The sequence below is a fragment of the Vidua macroura genome, chromosome 6 (assembly GCF_024509145.1).
Source record: "Vidua macroura isolate BioBank_ID:100142 chromosome 6, ASM2450914v1, whole genome shotgun sequence".
NCBI classification, from domain to species: Eukaryota; Metazoa; Chordata; class Aves; order Passeriformes; family Viduidae; genus Vidua; species Vidua macroura.
Genome location: NC_071576.1, coordinates 52,709,709 through 52,732,143, shown reverse-complemented (window position 1 = coordinate 52,732,143; position 22,435 = coordinate 52,709,709). Strand labels below are relative to the sequence as shown.

The 22,435-nt window shown below is 38.0% G+C and overlaps 1 protein-coding gene across 10 annotated transcripts in view; it reads left to right on the top strand.

Annotated features, from left to right (window-relative positions):
• The window catches only part of LOC128809601 (anoctamin-5-like), a 58,593-nt gene that overhangs the window by 17,235 nt on the left and 18,923 nt on the right, over window positions 1-22,435 (top strand). For 3 of the 10 annotated variants that reach the window (XM_053981701.1, XM_053981700.1, XM_053981706.1), the window contains 8 exons: window positions 8,268-8,381; window positions 14,612-14,680; window positions 15,655-15,939; window positions 16,281-16,394; window positions 17,930-18,045; window positions 19,378-19,512; window positions 20,742-20,847; window positions 20,937-20,997. In XM_053981701.1, the coding sequence (XP_053837676.1) occupies window positions 8,268-8,381; window positions 14,612-14,680; window positions 15,655-15,939; window positions 16,281-16,394; window positions 17,930-18,045; window positions 19,378-19,512; window positions 20,742-20,847; window positions 20,937-20,997 (1,000 nt within the window). Of the gene's footprint in view, window positions 1-1,623; window positions 1,672-7,198; window positions 7,244-8,267; window positions 8,382-14,611; window positions 14,681-15,654; window positions 15,940-16,280; window positions 16,395-17,929; window positions 18,046-19,377; window positions 19,513-20,741; window positions 20,848-20,936; window positions 20,998-22,435 lie in introns of all 10 variants that reach the window. The other 7 variants (XM_053981699.1, XM_053981698.1, XM_053981705.1 and 4 more) reach the window with 5 other exon arrangements.

Here is a 22,435-nt window from a genome sequence, read left to right as displayed (position 1 = left end):
TGTACAGTGCTTTCCATGGCAAGTATTTATGGTGTATAATTGGAGAAAATCTTCCCACTGAAGTGTCTCAGCCCTTAGTTCTCTACTAGAGTGCAAATTTTTCCAGTAGCATCAGTGACAGGAGGATTAGACCTGTAAACCCAGTTCAGACTATCTTACGGTAAGAGCACAGTGCAGCTATTTATAGTTGCACTATTTCTCGGGGGATTCCTTGCCAAAAACCAGATCAATCTTTCTGTTTATTTTACTGCATTCTGAAGAGGACATTTTTGACTTAATTAGATAAGCAAATACCCAGACATGGCATCATTCAAAAAGAATGTAAAGATGTGTGTATGTATTACTTGATGTGTAACCAGGACAGGAATGGACCTTAGTGATTTCTTGCAAGAAAAATTGTAATAAAAGTGAAAAATATTATTTAAAAAATTATAGAGAGTAATTTATGAAAATTGGATTTGGGGTAATAAACTTTCTGAAATTTTACAACTCTAAACCAGTAAATGGTTAAACAATAATAATAAAATGCTGTTAGTATTCTGCTTCTATTGAAAGTTAATTTAATTCCACAGAGAGCTATTGGCGTTTTCATAATGGACTTGCAGTGTTTGGTTGCACTATTTAAATGTGTCTGTGGTTTATATTCAAAGCACACAAAAGCAAGACAGAAGTGTGGTAAGATATTGACTAACAGAATTAGATACAGAGAAACTGCTGAGGTATTCTAAGCCATTATTCATTCCAATAGCAGCAGCTGATCTCAAAACCCATCACTGCTGCAAGGCCACAGTGGTGGGCCAGGACCCCAGAGAGCTGATGGCCATGTGTGTAGGATGGCTGTGCTCTGCAGAGGATCTGCTCTTGGTGTTCCTGTCTGTCACACCTGTGTGGAGTCTGGCCTGAGGATGTTGCAGCAACCTCCACATTAACATACAGGAAAACAATGAGCCCCCAGCTCTTGTGCAATTAAAATTAGGGTAGGGCCTCACTGGGTGCGGATCAGAACTGGAAGCTGGGAAGCCCTTACTGGTCTCATTAGGTATAACTGCAATTACTGGTACCAATTTACCTTGTGTACACTGTGAGATTAAGGATTTCTCTCACTGCATTTGTTTCCTTTCAGTGTACACTGTATAATTGCAGTTTGTAGTTAAAAAATAGCCAAGTAAGGGGCAGCACTTTTTTTTTTTTTTTGAATGCCCAGTCGTCTATGCTGTGTACATTTTCTCTCTTTGGGATCAAAATAAATAAGAGTACTATTAACAGTTGTTCTTCAGTTTATAAATGGTAATCTGTACCAACTTGTTTAGCCTGTATTTTTTCTAATGGAAATTATGAGAAACACTGCTTAACTCTTATCAAAAATTGCAATTATTACTGCTTAAAAATCAGTATGGACCATGTAAAAGTTGGTACTGTAGGCTAGAGACCAACCTGCCCTGCAGAACAGAGGTTGGTTTAAGCTCTATCTCGACTGAAAGCACGCGTATCACTTAGAAGAGCTTTTCAGCAACTTACACCAGGAACCACACTGTTTCTTCTGAATTAGCCTTGACTTTTAAATCTGAATTAGCCTTTGCATCATTGCTAACGACATTGTTTTTCCCGTGATGCCACTGGCAGGGCCTAAACAGCACTGAGACTACTTTACTCATCCCTGAACATCAAGTGGTAAGCAGTAAGAAGTATTCATGCTTCCTTGCATGAATTTGTGTGGTGTCTTCTCTTACAGTATGCCAAAACGTCCCTCACCAGAAAATTTTCCAGTTTCAAGGATGCCATCCTTCTAAAACCAGTTTTTTCTAGTTGATAAAAATGAACGTGGTTTTGCTTTTATTCCTAGAGATGACTTAAGAGATAAATTCAAATAAATCAGAAGGATAATAGACAAAATTGAAAAGTTGAGATTGGTGGAGAAAACTGGAAAGTTTGCTTTTTTTATCATTGTTTTGGTTTGATGGGATATAGGATGTATTCTGACTCTGGTGTTATTAACAAACGTGGGATTCCTTTTTATCATGATGGCCTGAGGGTTCTGTGAGTCAGCATGATACTTTAAAATGTTTTAAAGAGCAAGAAACAAACATTGACATCATTTGAAATATATTGCCTCTCTTTTTTATTGTAGTAAATAATAAGGAAAGGCTCAGGATAGCCACTTACTGAAATTCACAGACAAGATAACTATATAAATTCTCAAATATATCAGAAAACTTAAAATAATCTTTATTGTTTTATGGAGAAAAAGTAAAAAAGTTGTTTAAAATAACTGAAGAAGTACATGCTGAGGTGTATTAAAACTGTCTGCTTGCTCACTTTGGGCTCTGGTGTCTTCCATTAACACGTACGCTCTCCTAGCTTACTTTTTATTTTTCTTGGTTCTGTTCTTGTTTAATGTATTCTTTTATCCTGAGAGGCTTTTTATGTGCATTTATATTTCAGTGCAAATACCTTGGTGTCTTAAAGTGCTTTGAAATGCATGTTTTCAAGCTTTCAGATTTTAATGTGGTTCAGAATTGAAACATGAGTGAAGGTGAAAAAAGCATCATGTAGCAAGTTTTAGCTACAAGAAATACATGGGATTTTGTGTTTCTTTGAATGGGAAAGGCTATAGTTTTGTACTCAACCTTATAGCCTGCATGAAGTATAACTGGAAATTGGGATGGGTGGTGTTAAGAGTGTTAATACATGTCTTCAAAGTGAGTAAGCTCTTCAGTTGCATAGATTCCTTCAAGGAAGAATAATGATGAGGACTTCATGGGAAGGGTCTCTGGTAAAGTGGGAACAGAAATATGCCATTTTGATTTTCAGGAGAGTTACCTGTATATTTGTGTATGTTCTGTAAATGTATTTCCAGGAACATTTTACTTTTGGAAATATATTTCTATTACTTAGATATATATTTATAAAGTTATGTTTAAGTTCATATATTTGTATAAATATATATATTAATATTCAGCATAGCAGCACTTAAAGCCATGTGTTTTTCCTGTAGCATGTTTTAATTCAGTGAAAAGGAGGAGTATAGAAATATTCCATGCAAACTGGGGATCTAAGTGAAGGTGATAACTTTGTTTTTAAGTCATTGAATGTTTCCTACCCTTTCAGTTATGGAGACATTTCTTGTATTTTGATTCAGCTTTCAAGCCTTATATTTTTGTCCATTTTTGTATTCTGAAAGTTTTTCTACCATAGATTGCTAATTCATAAATTACCTAGTTGTGTTTTAATGTAGTTCTTTGGGGTTTTTACACTGTCTGTTTTACATCTAACTTGCTGTGTGATTATCAAAGGTATGCAGTTAATAAAATAAATATTTTGTTTGCAGACTGTGTCTTTTAAGCCAGCAAAATGTTATAAATCAGTTTAATGCTGTAGTTTCAGGTAGTTTTTTTGCCTGGTAATGTACAACTATGATAATGTAATTCCTTGATATGCTGATGGGGGATCATAAAAACCATTCCATGGTATTAATATAACATTTAGTCTTTCTTGTTAGTCACAGCCAGAGGTGCTTCCCTGTGCTGCAATTAATGGAACTAATGGGTTCCTTCATCTCTACTTGGTATTGGTTACTGCTTTGTTACTGAAAATGCTGCTCTAAGCCACCTTCCCACAAAAAAGATACAAGATACAAAAGCAGAAGGGGAAGGGTGCTCTGGTCAACCTGCAGTCCCCGCTCTGTGGGGTTGGACACTTGGGAAACCTTAAGGTCCGAGGCACTGGATTTGGGAAGGGTGTTTCTGAACATAAGGAACTTGCAGTTTTCTGGCTGAATAATAATGCGAAAAGTATTGTTCTAGGACAAGTTTCCCTGTCTTTGAGGTGTGTGCATAGAGCGGGCTGGGATATTTAGTAGCAGAGTGTATTTGGAGGAAGCTCCTGCCAAGGTGAGGGCTGTGCTAAGTGACCTGAAAGGATACATTTCCTGTTGGATGGATAACCAGAAATAGAAATCCCTCAAAGTCCTATAAAAACACACCGGATTAAATAATTCAGGTATAATCTGCAAAGCATCTTTGTGTTTTGGGTTCTGTAATATCACTAACCCATCATGGGTCGCTGCGCACACTGCCCAAGGCCCACTGTCAGTGTGCCAGGGGGGCAAGTGAGGCCACAGAGGCATTTAGAACGGTGCCTGTGGCTCAGCTTCAGCCCGCAGTCGTTCCTCTGAAGCACTCTCTGTGCCAGTGTTGGTGGTTACTGCCACTTCCAGCAGCTGCTTTACCTCTCCAGCTCCCTGTGCCCGACTGTTTGCCTTGGCCCTGGAGAAGTGTCTCAGAGGCACCTGTGGAGTGGGGCGGCCAAGGACTCCTCAGCAAGCATTCAGCAGCGCTGAATGGCAAGTCTAGGTGGATCTGGATGTCATGTGGGGTTGCCAGCCAGCATTTACACACCGTGCCCAAGCCAGTCTGGGCAGAACGGACCATGGGCTCTTACATTCTTACTTCATCTTGAGCTGTGCTTTGTTTCCTTGCTGACATCTTGGTCTCTCCTGTCACCTGTCCTGTTGAGTCAGGGTTTCCTACTGCAGGGCTTTGGATTGTGTCTGAGGTGAGTATTGCAAGCCTAGGTACTTGGAGGGTTGTTTGGTTGGACATGGTCCAATACTCCAGCCTCTACTGGGTGTCTAGAGAGAAAGCATCAAATATAGAATAACTATAACTCTTGATAGAATACCATATGAATCCTGTTAGTTTGCACTTAAGCCACATGAAAAAAAAAAGTTATCTCTTCATGATAGACCATTACAGCATTCAATTAGCACATGTGTCTGCAAGCTGAGTGGTCACAGTTCTTAGAGAGATAACTAGACTAATGAGTCTGGAAAGCTATTACAGGATAACAGGAGGGCATTGTTTGTGTTTTGAACAGGTGGGTTTTGGAACTTGCTTTGTAGTTGATGGATTTATTTGACATTTTGAAAGCCGTGGTAAATGCTGAATGTTTGCAGTAATGTGATTGCATAGGATCCTACAGTGAACTTGGATTGGAGGGGACCTCTGGATGGCTGACCTCCTACTCAAGGCAGTGCTGGCTTCAAACGTAGATCAGGTTGCACAGTCAGTGCAGATCAGTCCTGGCCTAGCATAATCAGGCTGTGTTATCTCTGAGGATGGAGATTAGCAGTACACTCTGTTGTACCCATCCCCACTCAACCACAGCCTCTCATCCAGTAGGAATTTCTCCTGTTATGACTTGTGGTTGTTGCTTCTGGAGTTTTCACCATATGCCTCAGGGCCCCATCTCTTCTGTAGTTCCGCACTGGGTGTAACTTAATGAGTAAAAAGCTTCAGCTTGCTATCTGTACTGTTTTGGGAAGTTTTAATTTGGTTACTTGTATTGCAGGAAGAAGACATTTCAGAATGTTTTCTGTGATGAGGTGTACCTTCATTTAATGAGTGCAGGTTGTTGAGGATCACTAACTGCATTTATGCTGTTCTTGAAAGAGCTGTTAAGAAATAAGATGTACAGATGTTTAATGATTCACTGATAGAATCAATGCAAATTACAAACTTTTTATATACATTAAATTTGTAGGCACACATGTATGCACAAACTTTCGTGAATGTGCAAGACTGATCTTGTTCTCCTTGTGAAATCCAAATGCAGCAAAATGGAAAGGAATAATTTATGGGTTAATAAGCAGGCCTGTCACTATCCACAATGAATAATCCTATGTCTCAAAGGATAATCCCCAGAAAGAGAAAGAAGTGATAAGTATTCCCCTTCTAAAAGGAGATCTGACAATGACTACTGCATCTTTTTAAATTGGTAGTCAGACCTTTAATTGCTGAGGATTCTGATACATCTTAGAAAACGACCAAATTTTGATGGCAGTAAAGATAAAATACTTCTTCAGTTGTATTGAATAATCTAATTATAACTATGCAACCCAAACAATTTGGGGTGCTCTTTTGGCAGGAGCTTTTTTTTTTTTTTTTTTGAAGTAAATATTGCTTATTGTTTTATTTCTTCTTTGTGTATATGAATTTAGTGCACTAGAACAATTTCTGTGCTTGTGAAGTCACTGTCTTTTTTAAATCAGTGGTTGGGACAATTGCTAACATTGTAAGTTGTTAGAATGCACTTTGGGGTTTACTTATTGTAATGCTGAATAATTACAGTACTGTTGATTCTATACAGATGTTAGCGTGGTTCTATGCACTGTTTTAACTTGATTAACTTAGTATCTGAACTTGCAGTTTGCATGTAGTTGCAATTATATTTGCAAAGAAAGACCTAAACCTCTAAGTAAAAATAGAATAGAAAAATGCTTTTTCTTTTTGGCTTTTGGATTCCATGATTTTTGTGAACCATTTAATCATGAAAGATGATGTTCTGCATTTGGAAGCAAAAGCATTTCTGAGGTAGCTGTCCTGATTTCAGCCATACAAAGTAGTCTAATTGATCTGCTGTAGCTATTTCTCAAGAAATATATTAAAACCTTAACAGAATTGCTGAAGAGGAAAGGCAAAGAACAGATGGCAGCATTTTCAGGAAATAATTTCTTTTAGCTTTTTTTGTGCTGCATTGATTTGTAACGGAGTTTTGTACCTCCCCAAGGGCTAGGATCAGAACACAGGAGTTCTCGATAATGCATGGCTGCTTCAAGTGTCTAATTTCAGCAGTTACTAGTGTGTCTAATGAAGATGCATAAAGTTGTGCACCAATAGGATTTTCAATTATTTTTATTTATTTTCAGCCTATTTAAAGATAAACACATGAATTATGTGGCTATTATTGCTTGTAATTTTGTCAGCTCTGGAATTACATGCTTGCCATTTGTTGTTTTATGTCCCAGTTGGTCCAACCAAACACGAGCATTACAGAAACATGCGTGCACTATGCATGAGCCAGTGTTTTGGTACCTTTGCTCTACACTCAAAACCACTTTCTGACTACTCTTTTTAAAATCTGCTGAAGTATCCAAATGATAGCAAGTAGTATTATAGAAATCATTGTCTTAAAACATTTTTACTGTCCAAATGGGTTTCCAACCCAGCTTTGCCTTTAATAAAAAAGACATGATAGTCATATTATTTGTGGATGCTTGTGTTTTTCTGATGTTTGGAGGCTTTTCCTAGCTTTAAAGGACATGGATTTCTTGCTCACTGTAGTTGGGGTGTACGTGCTTGAAGCAGTTCGTTCTTGGAGAGAAACAGTGGGCCTGCTAACTACTTGTTGGTTATTCCAGCAGAGTGGAAGGAAGTATAATCTGTTCCTGAAGCGACGTCTCAGGGTAAAGCAGTGATCAGTGCTATTGCAAGTGGTTTGGATGCTGCAGTAATAACATGCTTCACTGTGTGGCGCCTTCTGTTAACTGGTAGCAAGGTTCACAGTTACAAATAAATATCCTGTGCTTTCTCAGGGAACACATGCTTCCTTGCATGGTATGAGAGGGAAAAAATAGAGACATAATACTCTGTTTTGTTCCTACTCGAATAAAATAAAACCCCAATTCAGCCCTATACAAATACACTTTTGCTGATAGGTTGAAAAAGTAACAACAACCTTCCTCAGCACAGAGATACATTTAAACTAGAATATTCACTTCCTTGGAAAGCACTTTGCTGTATGTCTTGTATGTGATTTGATAGAGCTGAATATTGGTATGATAACAAACAATATTACCTAATGAGTTAACTTCCCTAGGAGAGTGGGGTCACAGGCTTTTATTTGCCTAACATTAATTACTGTGGCCTGCTAGTGAAAAAGGTGGATGTTGTTACTAGGACATTCTAGCATGTTGGGAAATTAAAATATGACCTTTAATAGATCAATTGGAATACTAATTACCCTGTTACATTGATATCTTTTATTAGGTGTATTTTTCCCCATGAAAGTAAATACTCAATGTTGAAACATCACCTCTGTATTTTTGTGAGCTATATTTATGTATGGTCATTGCTGGGACATATGTCTCTGTGGTGATTGATGTAGTGAATGTTGTTATGTAGAGGAAAATGCATGGAGTTTACATTTTGCTACCTGCTTCAAGTATTCACAAGTATTGCTACACTAACATATATATATATTTATTTTTCCTGTACCAGTTATTTACATGTAATGCTTGTGGACATATGCAGTTAATTTTGAAATTACTTAAACTAGATGTAGCCCTTGGTAAAACATGCCCAAATACATCTTCAGCTGTAAAGAAACTGAAGAACTGTGTTAATATGGGGGAACTTCTTTGCCTTTTGTGATATTTTAGAGAAGCAGCAGTGCTTTTTCTTTTATTCATATGCTTGTATTTTCTACAGATTGATAAAAGACATCAAAGCAAAGATTCTATTTTCTTCAGGGATGGTGTCAGGAGAATTGATTTTGTTCTCTCCTATGTGGATGATCTTAATAAGGAATGGGAAAAAAAGTTGGTAAGTGTGTCTTTTTGAAGCCCTCTTAATTTTTATTTATAATAAGATGAATATCAGTTACTAACCCTTTCAGATCACTAGACTCATCTGGAATAGAATTTGCCAAAAAAATCTATAGCAATTCCATATATGAACATTTCTGTGTAATTTACTGTTGTTTGTCAGGATCCATTTTATTAGATTCTTGTGTCTATGTTTATTGAATTGATCACTCTTCATTACTTATGCTGAGCAATATATTATACAGTGGAGCAAAGCAATCCAAATTATTTTGCTTCTTCATTTAACAGTCTAGCTAAGACTTTGGAGAAATATTTGTAAATACTCGCACCTGTAAATACTTTCAAATGAAGGAGGATTATTCTTCTAAATAAGCAGATGTCATCCAAACAAGATTTAGCAATGACTAATTTTTCATACCCTTTGACTGTAGTTAGAGGAGAAATAGATTCTTAGCTCCAAGACTCAATGCAGTTTTCCTTTCATACTTTTGAGACTCTTTTCTTAAAATATACTCTGAGTAACACGAACACAGCATGTTTTCCTGGAGCTTTTCCCTGTGTTTGACCCACTGTCTACATATGCATGTTCATTCTTCTAGAAGAATATTTAAAGTGGCTTTGAGAAGACTCCTCCTGTGTAACAGAGCACAAAAACAAACTTTCTCTAAAATTCCAGTTAGTGATTATCCTTGAACTTGCCAGCAAGACCCAGTTGCCTGAATGGTAATAATAGGTCAGATGGAATCAGTTAATGACACCTGTTTGTTAAATGCTCACACTGACACATGAGGTCTCACTTGGCTAACATAAATTCAAGCTATATAAAAAATCCAGTGCAATGAGAGGCAATCAAGACAACAAATTTTATATAAAGCACAATATTTAAAAAAATAAGGATTTAAATTTGTTTTTTTCTCTGTATTCGCTACCTTCTTTCAGAGTCAGAAGAGGTTACATTTACAAACTAGTCTCTCCAATATATAATTCCAAAGTATATTCATGATCAAAAAAAAATGTAAAAAGGAGAGAGACACTAAAAAATTACATTCTCAAGTAATCTTATTATTCTGAAAAATAAGGATATCTGAAAAAAACTAATTACACCAATGCTTATGACAAAATCATGATCAAAACTATTGGTCTTTGAAGCAAAGAACAGTTACAATCTTTATCTTGTAATATTGAAGTATTTCATAATTAAAAATTCAAATTTTCTTTGGAAAAATACTGCGAGATTAGGCTGTTAAAAAAATTGCATATTGCTTTCATTCTTTTATGAAGAAAATACTGTTTTCATTAAGAACTTCTGCTGCCTGTCCTTGCATCCAAATACAATCCAACATAGAACACAGCCCCTCTATACTACTCCTATTACGTTAAAAAAATCCAAAAATTTGTCATGTCTCTGTTTGATGCTTTTCCCAGATTAAGCATCTCAGTCAGCTTTGCTCAGCTAGCCACATTGCAAGGATTTTCTTGGGAGACCAGGTTATTTGATAACTGTGATACCATAGGTTTATATACAAGCATACTTTTTCAAACTCACCCTGACTCTTTGTCAGGCTGTAGTCCTTGCTAGATGCCTTCTTCTCCCCTGAAGCAAAATGCATTTCAAAAAGGAAGAGAAGGCCACTCAATGTAGGGAGAAGAAAGATACCCATACAAAATTTGTCAAAGCAACTCTTAAACTTTCCCATTAGTCATACTTGAATTATTTAAAATGAGGGAAGAAATGCATACTATTTAGGTTATGTTTCGGGTGGGAAGGAAAATGAGTCAGATGATCAGTCTAGGCACTCACTCATGTTGTGTGCAGCAGTTTCTTTCTCATTGATTTATGGCTCATTAGGAGGTTGTAGGAATCTTTGCCAGACCAGAGTCCATGTCCATGGGTGTCATTATTGACTGAAGGATTCACATGGGAAAAAGCCCATGTGTTAGTAGCTAATATTGCCCTTCCTCTTTGACATAAAAATGCACTTCCTAGGAGAATATCTCAGTCTTTCAGAAGGCCTAAACATCCACATTAAGTCTTGTGATATTTAATTCTGTGTATGTCTGTTTTTTGCAAAGGAGTTTATGGCCTCATGGAGGAAGGTCAGTGGCCCTGTAGATAAACTCTGTGGTCACTGGACAAACAGTCATGGAGATACCAATTTCTTTACACAGTTCATGGGGCATCTGCATATGCCCTACAATTATGTTCACCATAGATCTTTATGCAATTAGTATGTCCATAAATTAGTGCAGACTTCTTAGCATACAAGTTCTGTGCTATTGTCTTTGTGGTAACAAGATTTAAATATTGATGAACTGCAGCCTCTGGAATTTGTCTGATATACACTGTACTTGCTATTGTACAGTTACCATAGAAAGAAATGTTTCTTTTATGGTAGTACAAAGATGCAGTAAAATGGAACAGCTAAGAATAGAAGTGTTTATATGAGGAGAATAACAGTTGTGACAAATGGTTTTGTTTCCCAGTCTCAAGGAAACACCTTTATTCTGCATTTCTAAGAATGGGATAAATATCTTCTTTGTGTGTTTCAGCATATCCCTGATACAGATGTAAGAGACAGAGTTTTCATCTTCTCCCTTAGTTTCACGCAGAACGACTTTTAACTTTTTGTTATTCCCAGATACATTCCAGTTTCAACTGGAATGCTGTTCTGAACTTGCCTTCAGCTGTTTTGAACTTGCCTTCTATAAGCTACATGAATAGATCCAAACCACAAAGGTCTCTGAATAAAAATTAGGATTCCAACTTTTTGAGACAATATTATTCCTTAAAGCCTCCAGCAGATGTGGAAATATTTTACCACCATATGAAATGTATGTGAACACGAAAAAATAATAGAATTTATAAAAATATCTAACAAAGTATTGATGTATGACCACAACATAGTCTTTATTGTCCATAAGTATATTTTTTCACAAGAACTACAGAGCATTAGGACTCCTAGATCTCTGTGCAAAGTAACTCCACTCCTGTGCTGACTGGAAGCAAAGTCTCTCTGTCCCCAGTGGGGTACAGAGATAAAGAAGGAAATTTTATTGAGTTCCTTTCCCAGTTTTCATCATCGCCAACAGAATCTTCTGCTTTCTTAGAGGTACCAGCCAGGCCAGAGTTAGGGAGCCACAGGCAGCAAGTATCAGATGCTTGTTGCTGCTGTTAGCCCTGTTAGCAGCTGCACCCACAGGTCTGCAGGAGTGGCTGAAGGCTGGGCTCAGTCTGAGCTCAGACCACACCACACAGCTTTGCAGAAGTTTGGCTGGTAGTTGCAGAAGGAATCACAACATATCCTGCGTTGGAAGGGACCCACAACAAGCAAGTTCAATGAGTCAGCAGTGCCCTGGCAGCCAGGAGGGCCAGCCCGGTCTTAGGGGGGGCATCAGGCACAGCATCACCAGCCAGGCAAGGGAGGGATTGTCCTGCTCTGCTCTGAGCTGGGGCAGTGTCACCTTGAGTTCTGTGTGTGATTTTGGGCACCACAATATAAAAAGAGACTGAGGTTGAGAGACTGTCCAAAAGAGGGCCATGGGGCTGGTGAGGGGCCTTGAGGGGAAGCTTATGAGAGGCAGCTGAGGGCATTTGGTTTGTTCAGCCTGGAGGAGAGGAGACTGAGGGGAACCTCATCACAGTGTGCAATTTTCTTGTGAGGGGAAGAGGAGGGAGAACTACCAGTCTCTTCTCTCTGAGACCAGTGAGTGACAGGACTCAAATGAATGGCATGAAGCTGAGTCAGGGGAGGTTTAGGTTGGGTGTTAGGAACTAAAGGTTTTTTACCCAGGGGCACTGGAACAGGCTCCCCAGGGCACTGGTCACAGCACCAAGCCTGACAGGGTTCAAGAAGCATTTGCACAACACTTTTAGGCACACAGTGTGACTCTTGGAGTGTCTTGTGCAGAGCCAGGAATTCATAGAGTTAAAGAATCACAGAATGTGCTGAGTCAGAATGGACCCACCAAGACTTGGACCTGCATTGTTACCAGTTGTTGTAACAGCATTGTTATCACAATTGAGTTTGTAGAAGTTATCTCTCTTCCCTAGGTACCTGATTATGCAGTGTTTATAATAGTATTGCTGGGCATAATAGTACTGCTGGACTTTGGACTTTAATCTTAGTTGGGATGGTTCATTGCAGCCCAACACGTTAGATGATAATGCTTATCCCACATTATGTGAGATATACACATAATATGGTGGATGCGATGACTTACAGAGCTTCCCTCGTGCCTCTTTGACTGCAGATTGGCATCTAAAGCAGAGTCAGAAATATATGCACCAGGGATAGTTTATTAGGTTTGGGGCAGTAAGCTTAAAATTCTAAGTGCACATTAAAAACAACCAGCTCTGGTCCAAGGATGCATTTTGTCCATTTTAAGCCTTTGATGGTGACAGGAAGAAATCCAGCATTTGACAAGAAAAGGGAGAGGATTTTTTTTTTCCCAGCAGATTGATTTCCTTTTAAAAATGTTTTTCCCATTAACTGGAAAGTATAGTATATTGCATGGGTTTCAGGAGGGGGCTTGTGGGAGAAAAGCAAGGTGGTAAAAAGAGCATAATTTCTATTACAGCACTGCAGTTCGTCACACTTCAGTGTATTGTAAGGAAAGATAATTAAGATGGAGCCAGACCCTTTGGCTCTGTCCGCTCTGGAGCTGCACAGCTGGAGAGAAACTGGCTGGTGTCTGGTGGCAGAGAAGCCTCTGATGTGACTTGCTTGGCTCTCTTCCAGTGTTTGCTGGAGAAAGAATACACACCAGTGTGCTTTGGTAGGAGAAAAGGTAATCCAGAGTAGCATATAGCTTTGGATACTAGGCTTGAATGTCAGCTTTTCTGTAGCATCTTAACATACATTCTTAGATCACCTTTTATTTGTGTTGTTCTCTGATTGTCATGTCAGCAGCCCAGAGTTCTCTGACATGTTTATACAGTTGCATTTAGGCAGGTTTGTAGGAAAAATAGTGCATGGAATTGCTTTTGCCCCCAGCAGGTGCTAGAACTCAGGAGTTATCCTATTTGTAAGTTTATATAGTCCAGTGTCTAATTTAATATCTAGTAATATTTGGCAAAATCAGATGTGACACATAAAAATGAGTGGCCACTAACAAGGAAAACATCTGAGGGCTATGAAAGCTATTCTTCAATCTGCATTCATTTGTCTGAGTAGGTTATGCAAACTGAATGCAGAAGTGGTGGTCTACTCCTCACTGACATGCAGGAAAAGAAAACTGGCTGAAAATTATCATGTTTTGGGGTTTTTTAAGTATGTTTGAAAACTGTAATTTAAGACTTTTCAGTAGAAGAAACATTAGACAGCATGGCAGGGGTTAGTTAGGAATAAAGTTGTGGTCTAGCTTGTGCATTTTGAAGAGAGTAGAGCTCAATATTTGGCTTAATTTATTGTTATTCTGGCAGTTCTTCAGCAAATTTTATATAATTAAGAGGAAATTAATACAGTCTCACAATAGGAGCAAAAATTATACAGAGAGGGAGAGGAAGAAAATGTTCTTGCCTAAAGACACGACTTAGGAATTACTTTGCAAAAAAAAGAGTTCAAGACGAATATCAAGCTCACACAAGTCATGCAGCCACCAAACAGTGCCATGGGCAGGTTTGTTATCTCTGCATGAAGTCCATGCTGACTTTATGCAAGCTAAGCACATGCAGGGATTTGTTGGTCTTACCAGTGATGTTTGTGAAATACTGTTTGAATTGTCTGTAATCAGTACTTGAATGTCTGTATCGGGCATAATTGTATAAATAAATATGCAAAATAAATAGGTGAGGTAAATAGACAAAGCTGTAAGCACTCAGAAGCTGTAAGCTTCCGGAACCTTTCTTTTCATCTTTCTCTTGGAAATGTAGCTAAACTTGAACACACCCCACACACCAGCCTCCTGAAGTCAGAAGTGCTCAAGACACAAGACATCAGTTGCTTCTCTGATGACCCAGATAGCCCAGAACAAGCCTTTTCCTACCCAGTGGGTGCCCTGTGGCTAGTCAGTGCAGTTCCTGTTGGGTTCCCATCACAAAGCTGGCCCTCACTAGAAAGTGGCCTCTGTGTATTGGCTGGTTTTTGTCGGCTTGCTTTGAGAAGGTCACATAGCCTTAAGGGGTTGTCATCAGGGCAGCTGAGAGAAGTGAAACCCAGTGAGTCATTGGTGAGTGACCAATTAGTTGCTAACTTCATCAGTTACTAAAGTGTCTTTGTTTCTTTTCAGGAAAGGAGAAAAGAATTTGAGAGCAACCTGCAAAAGGCTGGTTTGGAGCTAGAAACAGAAGACAAGAAGGTAAAAAAAAAAAAAAAAAAAAAAACCAAAAAAAACCAAAAAACAAACATAGGACCTGGAAATCAATAAACCACTTTCTTTCTCTGAGAAAAATTATAAATTAAACTCGTGGATTTCAGTGGAGTGTGACTAATTTAGGGGAAACAAGGTTAATTTGAGTGCTTTTTCCAGATCCATTGATAAGAATTGTGGAAGCAGAATAATTTTGATTCAAGAGGAAGCTTTTGGTTTTGCTTTTGCTTTCATAACAAGAAGGCAAAATAGCTGCGATTGGGTTTATAGCCACATAAATGGGAAGTATGCTTACAGCTGATTTTAATCCAACCTAACAGTGCGTAACAAGTTTGGAAGGCAGAGATTGGATTAGTTATGCCCACTGGATGATTCCTCCTAATTATGAGGAAGGACCCTGTAACCTTGAGGATGTTTGATTAGTGGTACTGTTTGCGGTAATAACTGGAGGACGTGCGATTTTGATTGATGGAGTCAGCATGCCAGAGGCTGAGTTGAGTAAAATAACTGTTGATGAAGTTCAGGCTCTGTAACATCCAGAGGTAGGGAATTCATGGAGCAATATTAAAAACCCTTCTGATTGCCAACTTCTACTGTGAATGCAGAGCAGCACTAGAAGAACGTAGATGTTACATGAGGCCTATGACAAGATTATTCTTCATGTTTCCAGTGTAATTAGAATTTTCATGCTTCAGTGTATGAGATTAATATAGTTTGAAAAGCCTTTGTGAGCTTGTAGTAATGCAAAGGTTATTTTTATGAACAGCCAACCACTCAGATAAGCTTCTCAGTAAATATACATATATATACACACACAGAAGATCCTTCTATTCCCTCCTACTTTGTTTTTAAATCCTTTAAAAATATGTAAAAGGCAATACATTTTATATGAAAAATATTCCCATAAATCTTGCAGTAAAACACAGTTTGGTCAAATGTCTGATTTAACTTTTCTGGAGCAGGAATCTGAAGATGGCAAGATTTTTTTTGTGAAGATCCATGCACCGTGGGAGGTTCTGATCACATATGCAGAAGTGCTGAACATTAAAGTTCCCATCAGGGAAAATGACATTCCCCCCATGGTAGAGAACCCCCTGGACTGTGTGCTTTTCCCACTGAGGCTGCCCGAGAAGGTGATGCACCCTGAACCGGATTATTTCACAGCACCATTCAGCAAGGACAAGCAGGAGCTGTACCTCATTAATGATGAGAGCACTTTCTTCTCACCATCCATGAGAAACAGAATAGTACGTATGTGAATTTGGCTACTTATGTTTATATGTAGATTTACACGGCCTCATTGGAATATTCATTGTAAGGAAGGAGTACAGAAACCACGGTAACTGAGGTACAGAGAGGCCTGAGTACCTGTGCATCTTTCTTAGAAATATAGAATAATTGTTGGAACTGATCTTCTGGATGTCTACAAGGCAACTGTGCCCCCAGTATTCTTATATGTTATAAGGTCTTCTGAAGAAATACCTTTTTGCATGTTCTTGCAGATTATACACAGTGCACATCTAATATAGATTTCTATTAAATGGCCTTAGAATAGGAAAGGTCTGAAATTCTCATTCTTGAATCTCAGGTTAATTATATTCTTACACGTTGCCCATATGGAACAGAAGAAGGGAAGAAAAAATTTGGGATTAAGAGACTGCTAAACAATGGCACCTATACAGCTGCATATCCTCTTCATGATGTAAGTATTTTGGCTTTCTGCTCCCTTGAGCATTTCCCAGTGTTTGCACTCTTTTATCTACTGTGACATTTGCTGTTCCAGGAGATACGAAAATATACTCAAACTTTTCAATTGGTCCCAGTAATTGATTCTGTTTTATAACACGCAAGACATACCTGTCAGTCCTACTATTTGGCTTTTATGTGCTGAAATGAGTTTTTAGAGTATGTCAGTCACGTCATTTCTTTAGAGACTTATTCCATGACATTCCTGTAATGTTGATGGCACGGACCACGCAGTAGTACCTTAGGAATGAATCTCTACTGCAGATGCATACATTCAGCAATGTGTGTGCATAGGGTGTGCACACACACATGCTGTAGTTGCACAGTACTGTGCACTACCTGCAGTTAGAGAAAAACTCTTGGGATCATAGCATTTTGGGACTGAAGTCAGATAGGTTGCTTGAACCCTGCCAGTTGAGTGTGGGATGGTGACTTGTCCATCTCCCAGTGACCTTTGGGTGCAAATACTGAATACTGCAAATGTGGTAAGGATAGTAAAATACTATGTTTACTTTTGCTGTAAGGTCTGCAGTTTTTAATATGACATGTGTGGGTTTAGTCCTGAAATTACATGGAGAAAACAAGAGAGAGATGGGTTACAGTATTTTACATGGGTTTTTTAGCTTTAAATTTTTTCCTCCTAAATGTTGTGTTTAATTTTTAACTTAAATCTTAAATTCTCTCTGTGTTTTTAAAGGTTATTTCAGATGTCACTATGCTTTAGTGAACTTAAGTTGCTTATTTATATCTCTGGATTCTACCATAAGACATTATTAAATACTGTATATAGATTTATATTTTTAAATGTTTGAAAATATTTTATTTTCCTTAGAAAAAGAAATAATTGAGCAAATAGACATTCCTTAGGTTTTCAGGAGGAAAGTTTGGCTGATTAGGATCTAGAATGCTAGTGTAGGCTGGGAGGTACTTTATACTGTTGGGATTACCAAAACTACAGACAGTAAAAGGCAAGAATCTCTTCTATACAACTACAACCAACTTTAAATGCTAAGAAATCTTATGAAAAAATTCTAAAACTTGTGAGACAGACTCAGAAATCTTTGTCTAAAAATAATTATGTAATCTCTCAAAATATTTTCAAAATGCAAACTTTAGGTTACTTAAACTTCTATTGGTTTATTTAGAAACCAATTTTCATGCTTTTCTTTGTGATGGAGAGACATTCAGAAAAAAGGAAAACCAAGATCACGAGGTGAATAATTGACATAGCCAAATATTTCTAGAAGTGGAGTTCTGTGGCACAAAATAAAATTGCAAAAGCTGTCAGAAACTGTGGTTATTTTGCACTGTTTAATTTCTAGGAAGGTGATGAAGTTCCAAAATTTTCATAGTATTTGGCAGTTAAGATACCTGATAATGACCAACACCACAGTCTTCAGAGGGGTGCATCATCGTTCCTGTTTGTCTCTTACAATGTAGTATTTGGGCCTGTTGCTGAGGTGTTTCCCCCTTCCTCTGATTTGCTCACAGTGCCAGTACTGGAAGAAGGCAAGCGACCCGAACTGTGACAGCGAGAGGTACACGCTCTACATGGAGTGGGCCCGCTTCCTGCGCTTCTACAAAGAGCAGCCTTTGGTCCTTATCAGGTGAGGTACTGCCTGGGGGTTGTTAATGTTTCCTTGCTTTTCACTGGAATGCAGTGTATATTCATCTGTAACTTGATCCTGCTAGGAATGATGCCTTGAGAAGGCTGACATAGAACAGAAGCTACCCAGAGTTAAAGAATAAAGCAGGTATTTCTTAAAAGACCTTGGGCAGCACAAGAGCCCAGCCAGGGCTGCACCCAAGATGAACCAAAATGGTCACAAAATGGACGACCGGTCACAAGGTCTCACACTTGTATAAGTTTTGGTCCTTTAGCATATTGGAGTTAATTGTCCAATTATAGATTTAGGTTATGAAGTCCTATCCTTCTTGTTTTCTCTCTTTAGTCCACATTGTTTATGCTCTTGGGCCTGAAACTTGCATAGGCTGTCCTTGGTCCCCAGCTAGAAGAGGATTGTTTTATCTACCTGCTCTGTGAAGAGAGCTTACCATCACTTAATCGGCAGCTCAGAGCTACACACTAAAGCAGCACAGAATCTGAAATATATAAAACTTAAGGCATCAGGAAATCTTTGCCTCTTTTAATATCCAGTGAGAACTGGATATTAATTGGGCACTATGTCCTGGGAGAACATGACAGAGCTTTCTACTGAGAAGTGGAAAAATGCTTTGTCTCAAATCAAGCCTCTTTCCAGTCCTCCTGGGGTCAGGTATATCACAGATAATTCAGCTGTTAAAGAAACACCTACATAGAATACCTCAGATTTTTTAAACAATCTCTGCAAAAAATGTTAAAGGTTTATTTGAAATGTTAAAATTTCACCACAGACTTGAAAAAATATGGATAAAATCAGTTTGGAAGCTTGGCTCTTAGTTCTAACCCCAAATTTAAACTCACTTAAGATCTCTTTATTTCAGCTGACGTGATACAACAGAATGTTGCTTTGTTCACAGGTTACACTTCCTTGTTTGTAACACAAGTGGTTGTATTTCTGTGGATTACCTGTTTTAACCATATGGTCAGAACTGTTGTGCTGTTTCATTTGTGTAACTCCTTGGAAAAATCAGAAAGTAAATCTTCACTTACACTATTCTGTTGAAAAGAGGAAAGAGCGATTTTTATGTTAGTTTCTGCTAGGAGGAAAAAAGGGACAAAAGAGGCCGTATTTCCTGATCATTCACCTTGTTCGTACAGCTTGAGTAACTTCTTGTGGCCAGTTTCAGCCCTCATTTTCCACAGTACCTCAGTGCATTTGCTCTTCTGTTAAAGGAGAGTTTTGCCAAGTATTTCGCTTTTACTCTGGCCAGTTTGCTCTACTACTGTTTTAAATTTTGCTTTGTGTTCCTATTAATTGCTTTTTTTTTGTATTCAGAAAGTACTATGGTGAGAAGATTGGAATCTATTTTGCCTGGCTGGGATTTTACACCGAGATGTTATTCCTTGCAGCAGTTGTTGGCTTAATCTGTTTTCTTTATGGCTTGTTTACAATGGATGAAAATATGAGCAGGTAAGTATAACACTGAAAATCTTCTAGGCAAAAGCTAAGCAATGTGAAAATTTTATTCCTGTAAAAAAATTGTATTCTTGTTGTTACTCAACAAGTAACAAGCTTTTAAAGCTTGTCAGAGCAGACAAATTTGGTCTTCAGCTGTCTTTACTGACTGTAAAGGTGGTGGACCACTAATGCAGAACTTGTGACTGTCAATTAGTAAGACTCAACTTGTAGGTGAAAAGCAATATTTTGTTGGCCATAGCTTTCTGTATTGGAGAAGCTGCAATATATGAAGACCTGAGAGTACCCCTTAGATCTCTCAAAATTGTTTGAGTGTTTATTGTTGCCTTAAGTTCGTCTATTTAATCTATCTTGCAGAGCAGTCTGACCTTTTTGTGTAGGTCCTCATTTGTACTAACCAAAAGCATGAGTAAAACAGATCAGCAGTGTTCTCCCATAAAAGAGGGATCCAATATCTTAGAAGCCACAGTTTGGTGGGGTTTTTTTAAGTAAGCATAGTATTTGTTTTATCAGAAGTCCAAAGATTTATTATATTCAGGGATTGGGGGTGGGGAGAGGAAAAGAGGGTTGACTTCTCATTGCTCACTGTTTTCTGTAAGAAGGCGTTCATAAAATTTTGAGTTTTAACTATAAAAGATGACTAACAAGGTAAAATTCTCATCTATTCTGTTGAATAATATAATTTTGAGACTTGTATTTTAGCTAGGTTAAGAATTCATCTGGGAATACTGTTATACATACTGAGATTTCTCTGGATACCAAAGGACTATCATAGAATTCTAAATTTTACCCACTGTCATTGAATTGAAGTAGCAAATTTTACTGCAGATATCAAAGCTGAAGTGGTCTCTCTGCCTTTAGAAAAGGTGTTTTGATGTCATTGCTAACGCAATGAGAAATAACATGGTTTATATCTTGCCCGAAAGCAGTGCATGTACAGTACAGCTCCTGACAGACTCCTGATTCATTGCTGGTAGAGTCAAAAAGCCCATATCAAGGGAATTATTAATTCTACTCCTTGTAGCAGTTGCTTCATTCTTGATTTGCCCTGACCAGCCACTGGTTAATACCAGTGAAAGTGACAAGATGTGGCATCTTTGCTATGAAGCTGCAAATGTTGAGCTTTGAATAAATGAAGGTCCTCTTTATTTTTTAAATAAATTTCATATAACGTCTTTTAAGATGCTGTGGAAGCAGATACTTGACAATGTTTTCCTGCTTAGCAAAGAAATCTGTGACCCTGCAATTGGAGGAGAGATCATCATGTGCCCACTTTGTGACCGAGACTGTGAATACTGGAGACTAAACACCACCTGCGAGGCCTCACAGGTGTGTATCTGGTTCTGCAGCCACCGGTCATTTTTGTTCATCCTGAAAACTGTCTTGGTACTGACCTGTTCCTGGGTGTTCTCTTGCAGTATTCCCATTTGTTTGACAACGTGGCAACTCTTTTTTTTGCCATTTTCATGGGTATATGGGGTGAGTACCTTTGATAAGTTTTATGTCAAGCAATAGGGAGATCTTGGCCAAGCTGCTGAGGGACACGGGAAGTGGGAAGAAGGGGAATAATGGCTTCACTTTAGTATCCTGCCTCAGGTACAGAAGTGATGAATGAGTGAAAATAATTTAAAGTTACAGAGGAATTAAGACTTAAAAAAACCCAAGCAGGCATCTAGGATACCATAAGAATAACATAAACATTGTGTACTCTTAACTACTAAAATTTGATTATTTCCTTATTAACCAGAAGGGTCCAACCTTACATAGCCCAGATGAGAGTTCTCTCTGCTCAGTCCTTCACATCATCAGTGTCTCAGTGAGGGAGTGGGGAGTTTTGTGCCCTTTCACTGGATGGATGGTGGTCCATCACTGCTGCTGTTTTAGCTGTACTTCTGGGATGAGAAAATTCGTTGGGATCTACCCCAGTGAACTTCATACACTGTAGTATGTTTTGATGACGTAGAAATAGGTGGATTTCTGGCCTCTATAATCATAGTTTCACACCAATGATACCTCTTCAGACTTCTAATAACATTGTGTTGAATACATGTTCTTTTCTTCAACTCTATGAAGGTTTATAAATGCCGGATAGCAAAGTCACTACTTCTTATTTCCTTAAATACAATTCTCTTGTTTCATACTGTTTGTATGAAATGTCATCATTAAATGTTCAACTTGTATATAGATATTTCATTAACTCACAAAGATTCTTGTTGCTAATAGAAAACCTGTGAAATTTTAACAGTGGATCTAATATCTCACTTTCATATAGAATTATTATTTAAAATATAACAAGATTTTTGTTGTATGGCTGTTTTACTAAATTTTTCTTGGTTTCTAAGAACTAGCATTGTGTGACATGGATTAGTCATTTAGGAAGTACCAGTCAAAGAGTTTAGAACTGCAGAAGATAAGCTTTCCTGTTTTTGTCTAAACCATAAAACTTCCTCAGTTCAGATAAGAACAATCAGATTACAAAATGTTTACATTTTAAAGTAATTTACAAAGGGCTCTTAAAATGTTACATAGTATTATAAATTCTATAGTTGTTTATATATGAAATCAATTCCCTCTAATGTCTTAAAAAATTCTTAGGCCAGCCCAACCCTTGATTGTATGAAAATCATCGGATGTTCACTGTCTTTAAAATGACCATGTGTCCTGGTTTAGGGCAAATTTGGGATGAAACCTCCGAATGGGTCAAGTGGCCCCCTCCCAGTTCAGGAGACATAAATCTCCTTTGAGAAAATTGGAAAAAACTGTTTATTTAACAAACAAAGTATTCACAAGCATAAAAAATGAATAATATTAAACAATGGAAGCTCTCATTGTTCTGAAGAGGTGGCAAATTCAGAGAGTCCTTTTCAGGGGCTGTAGCTCAGCTCTCTCTGTCTCTTATCAGTCCCTCCTGCGCTGG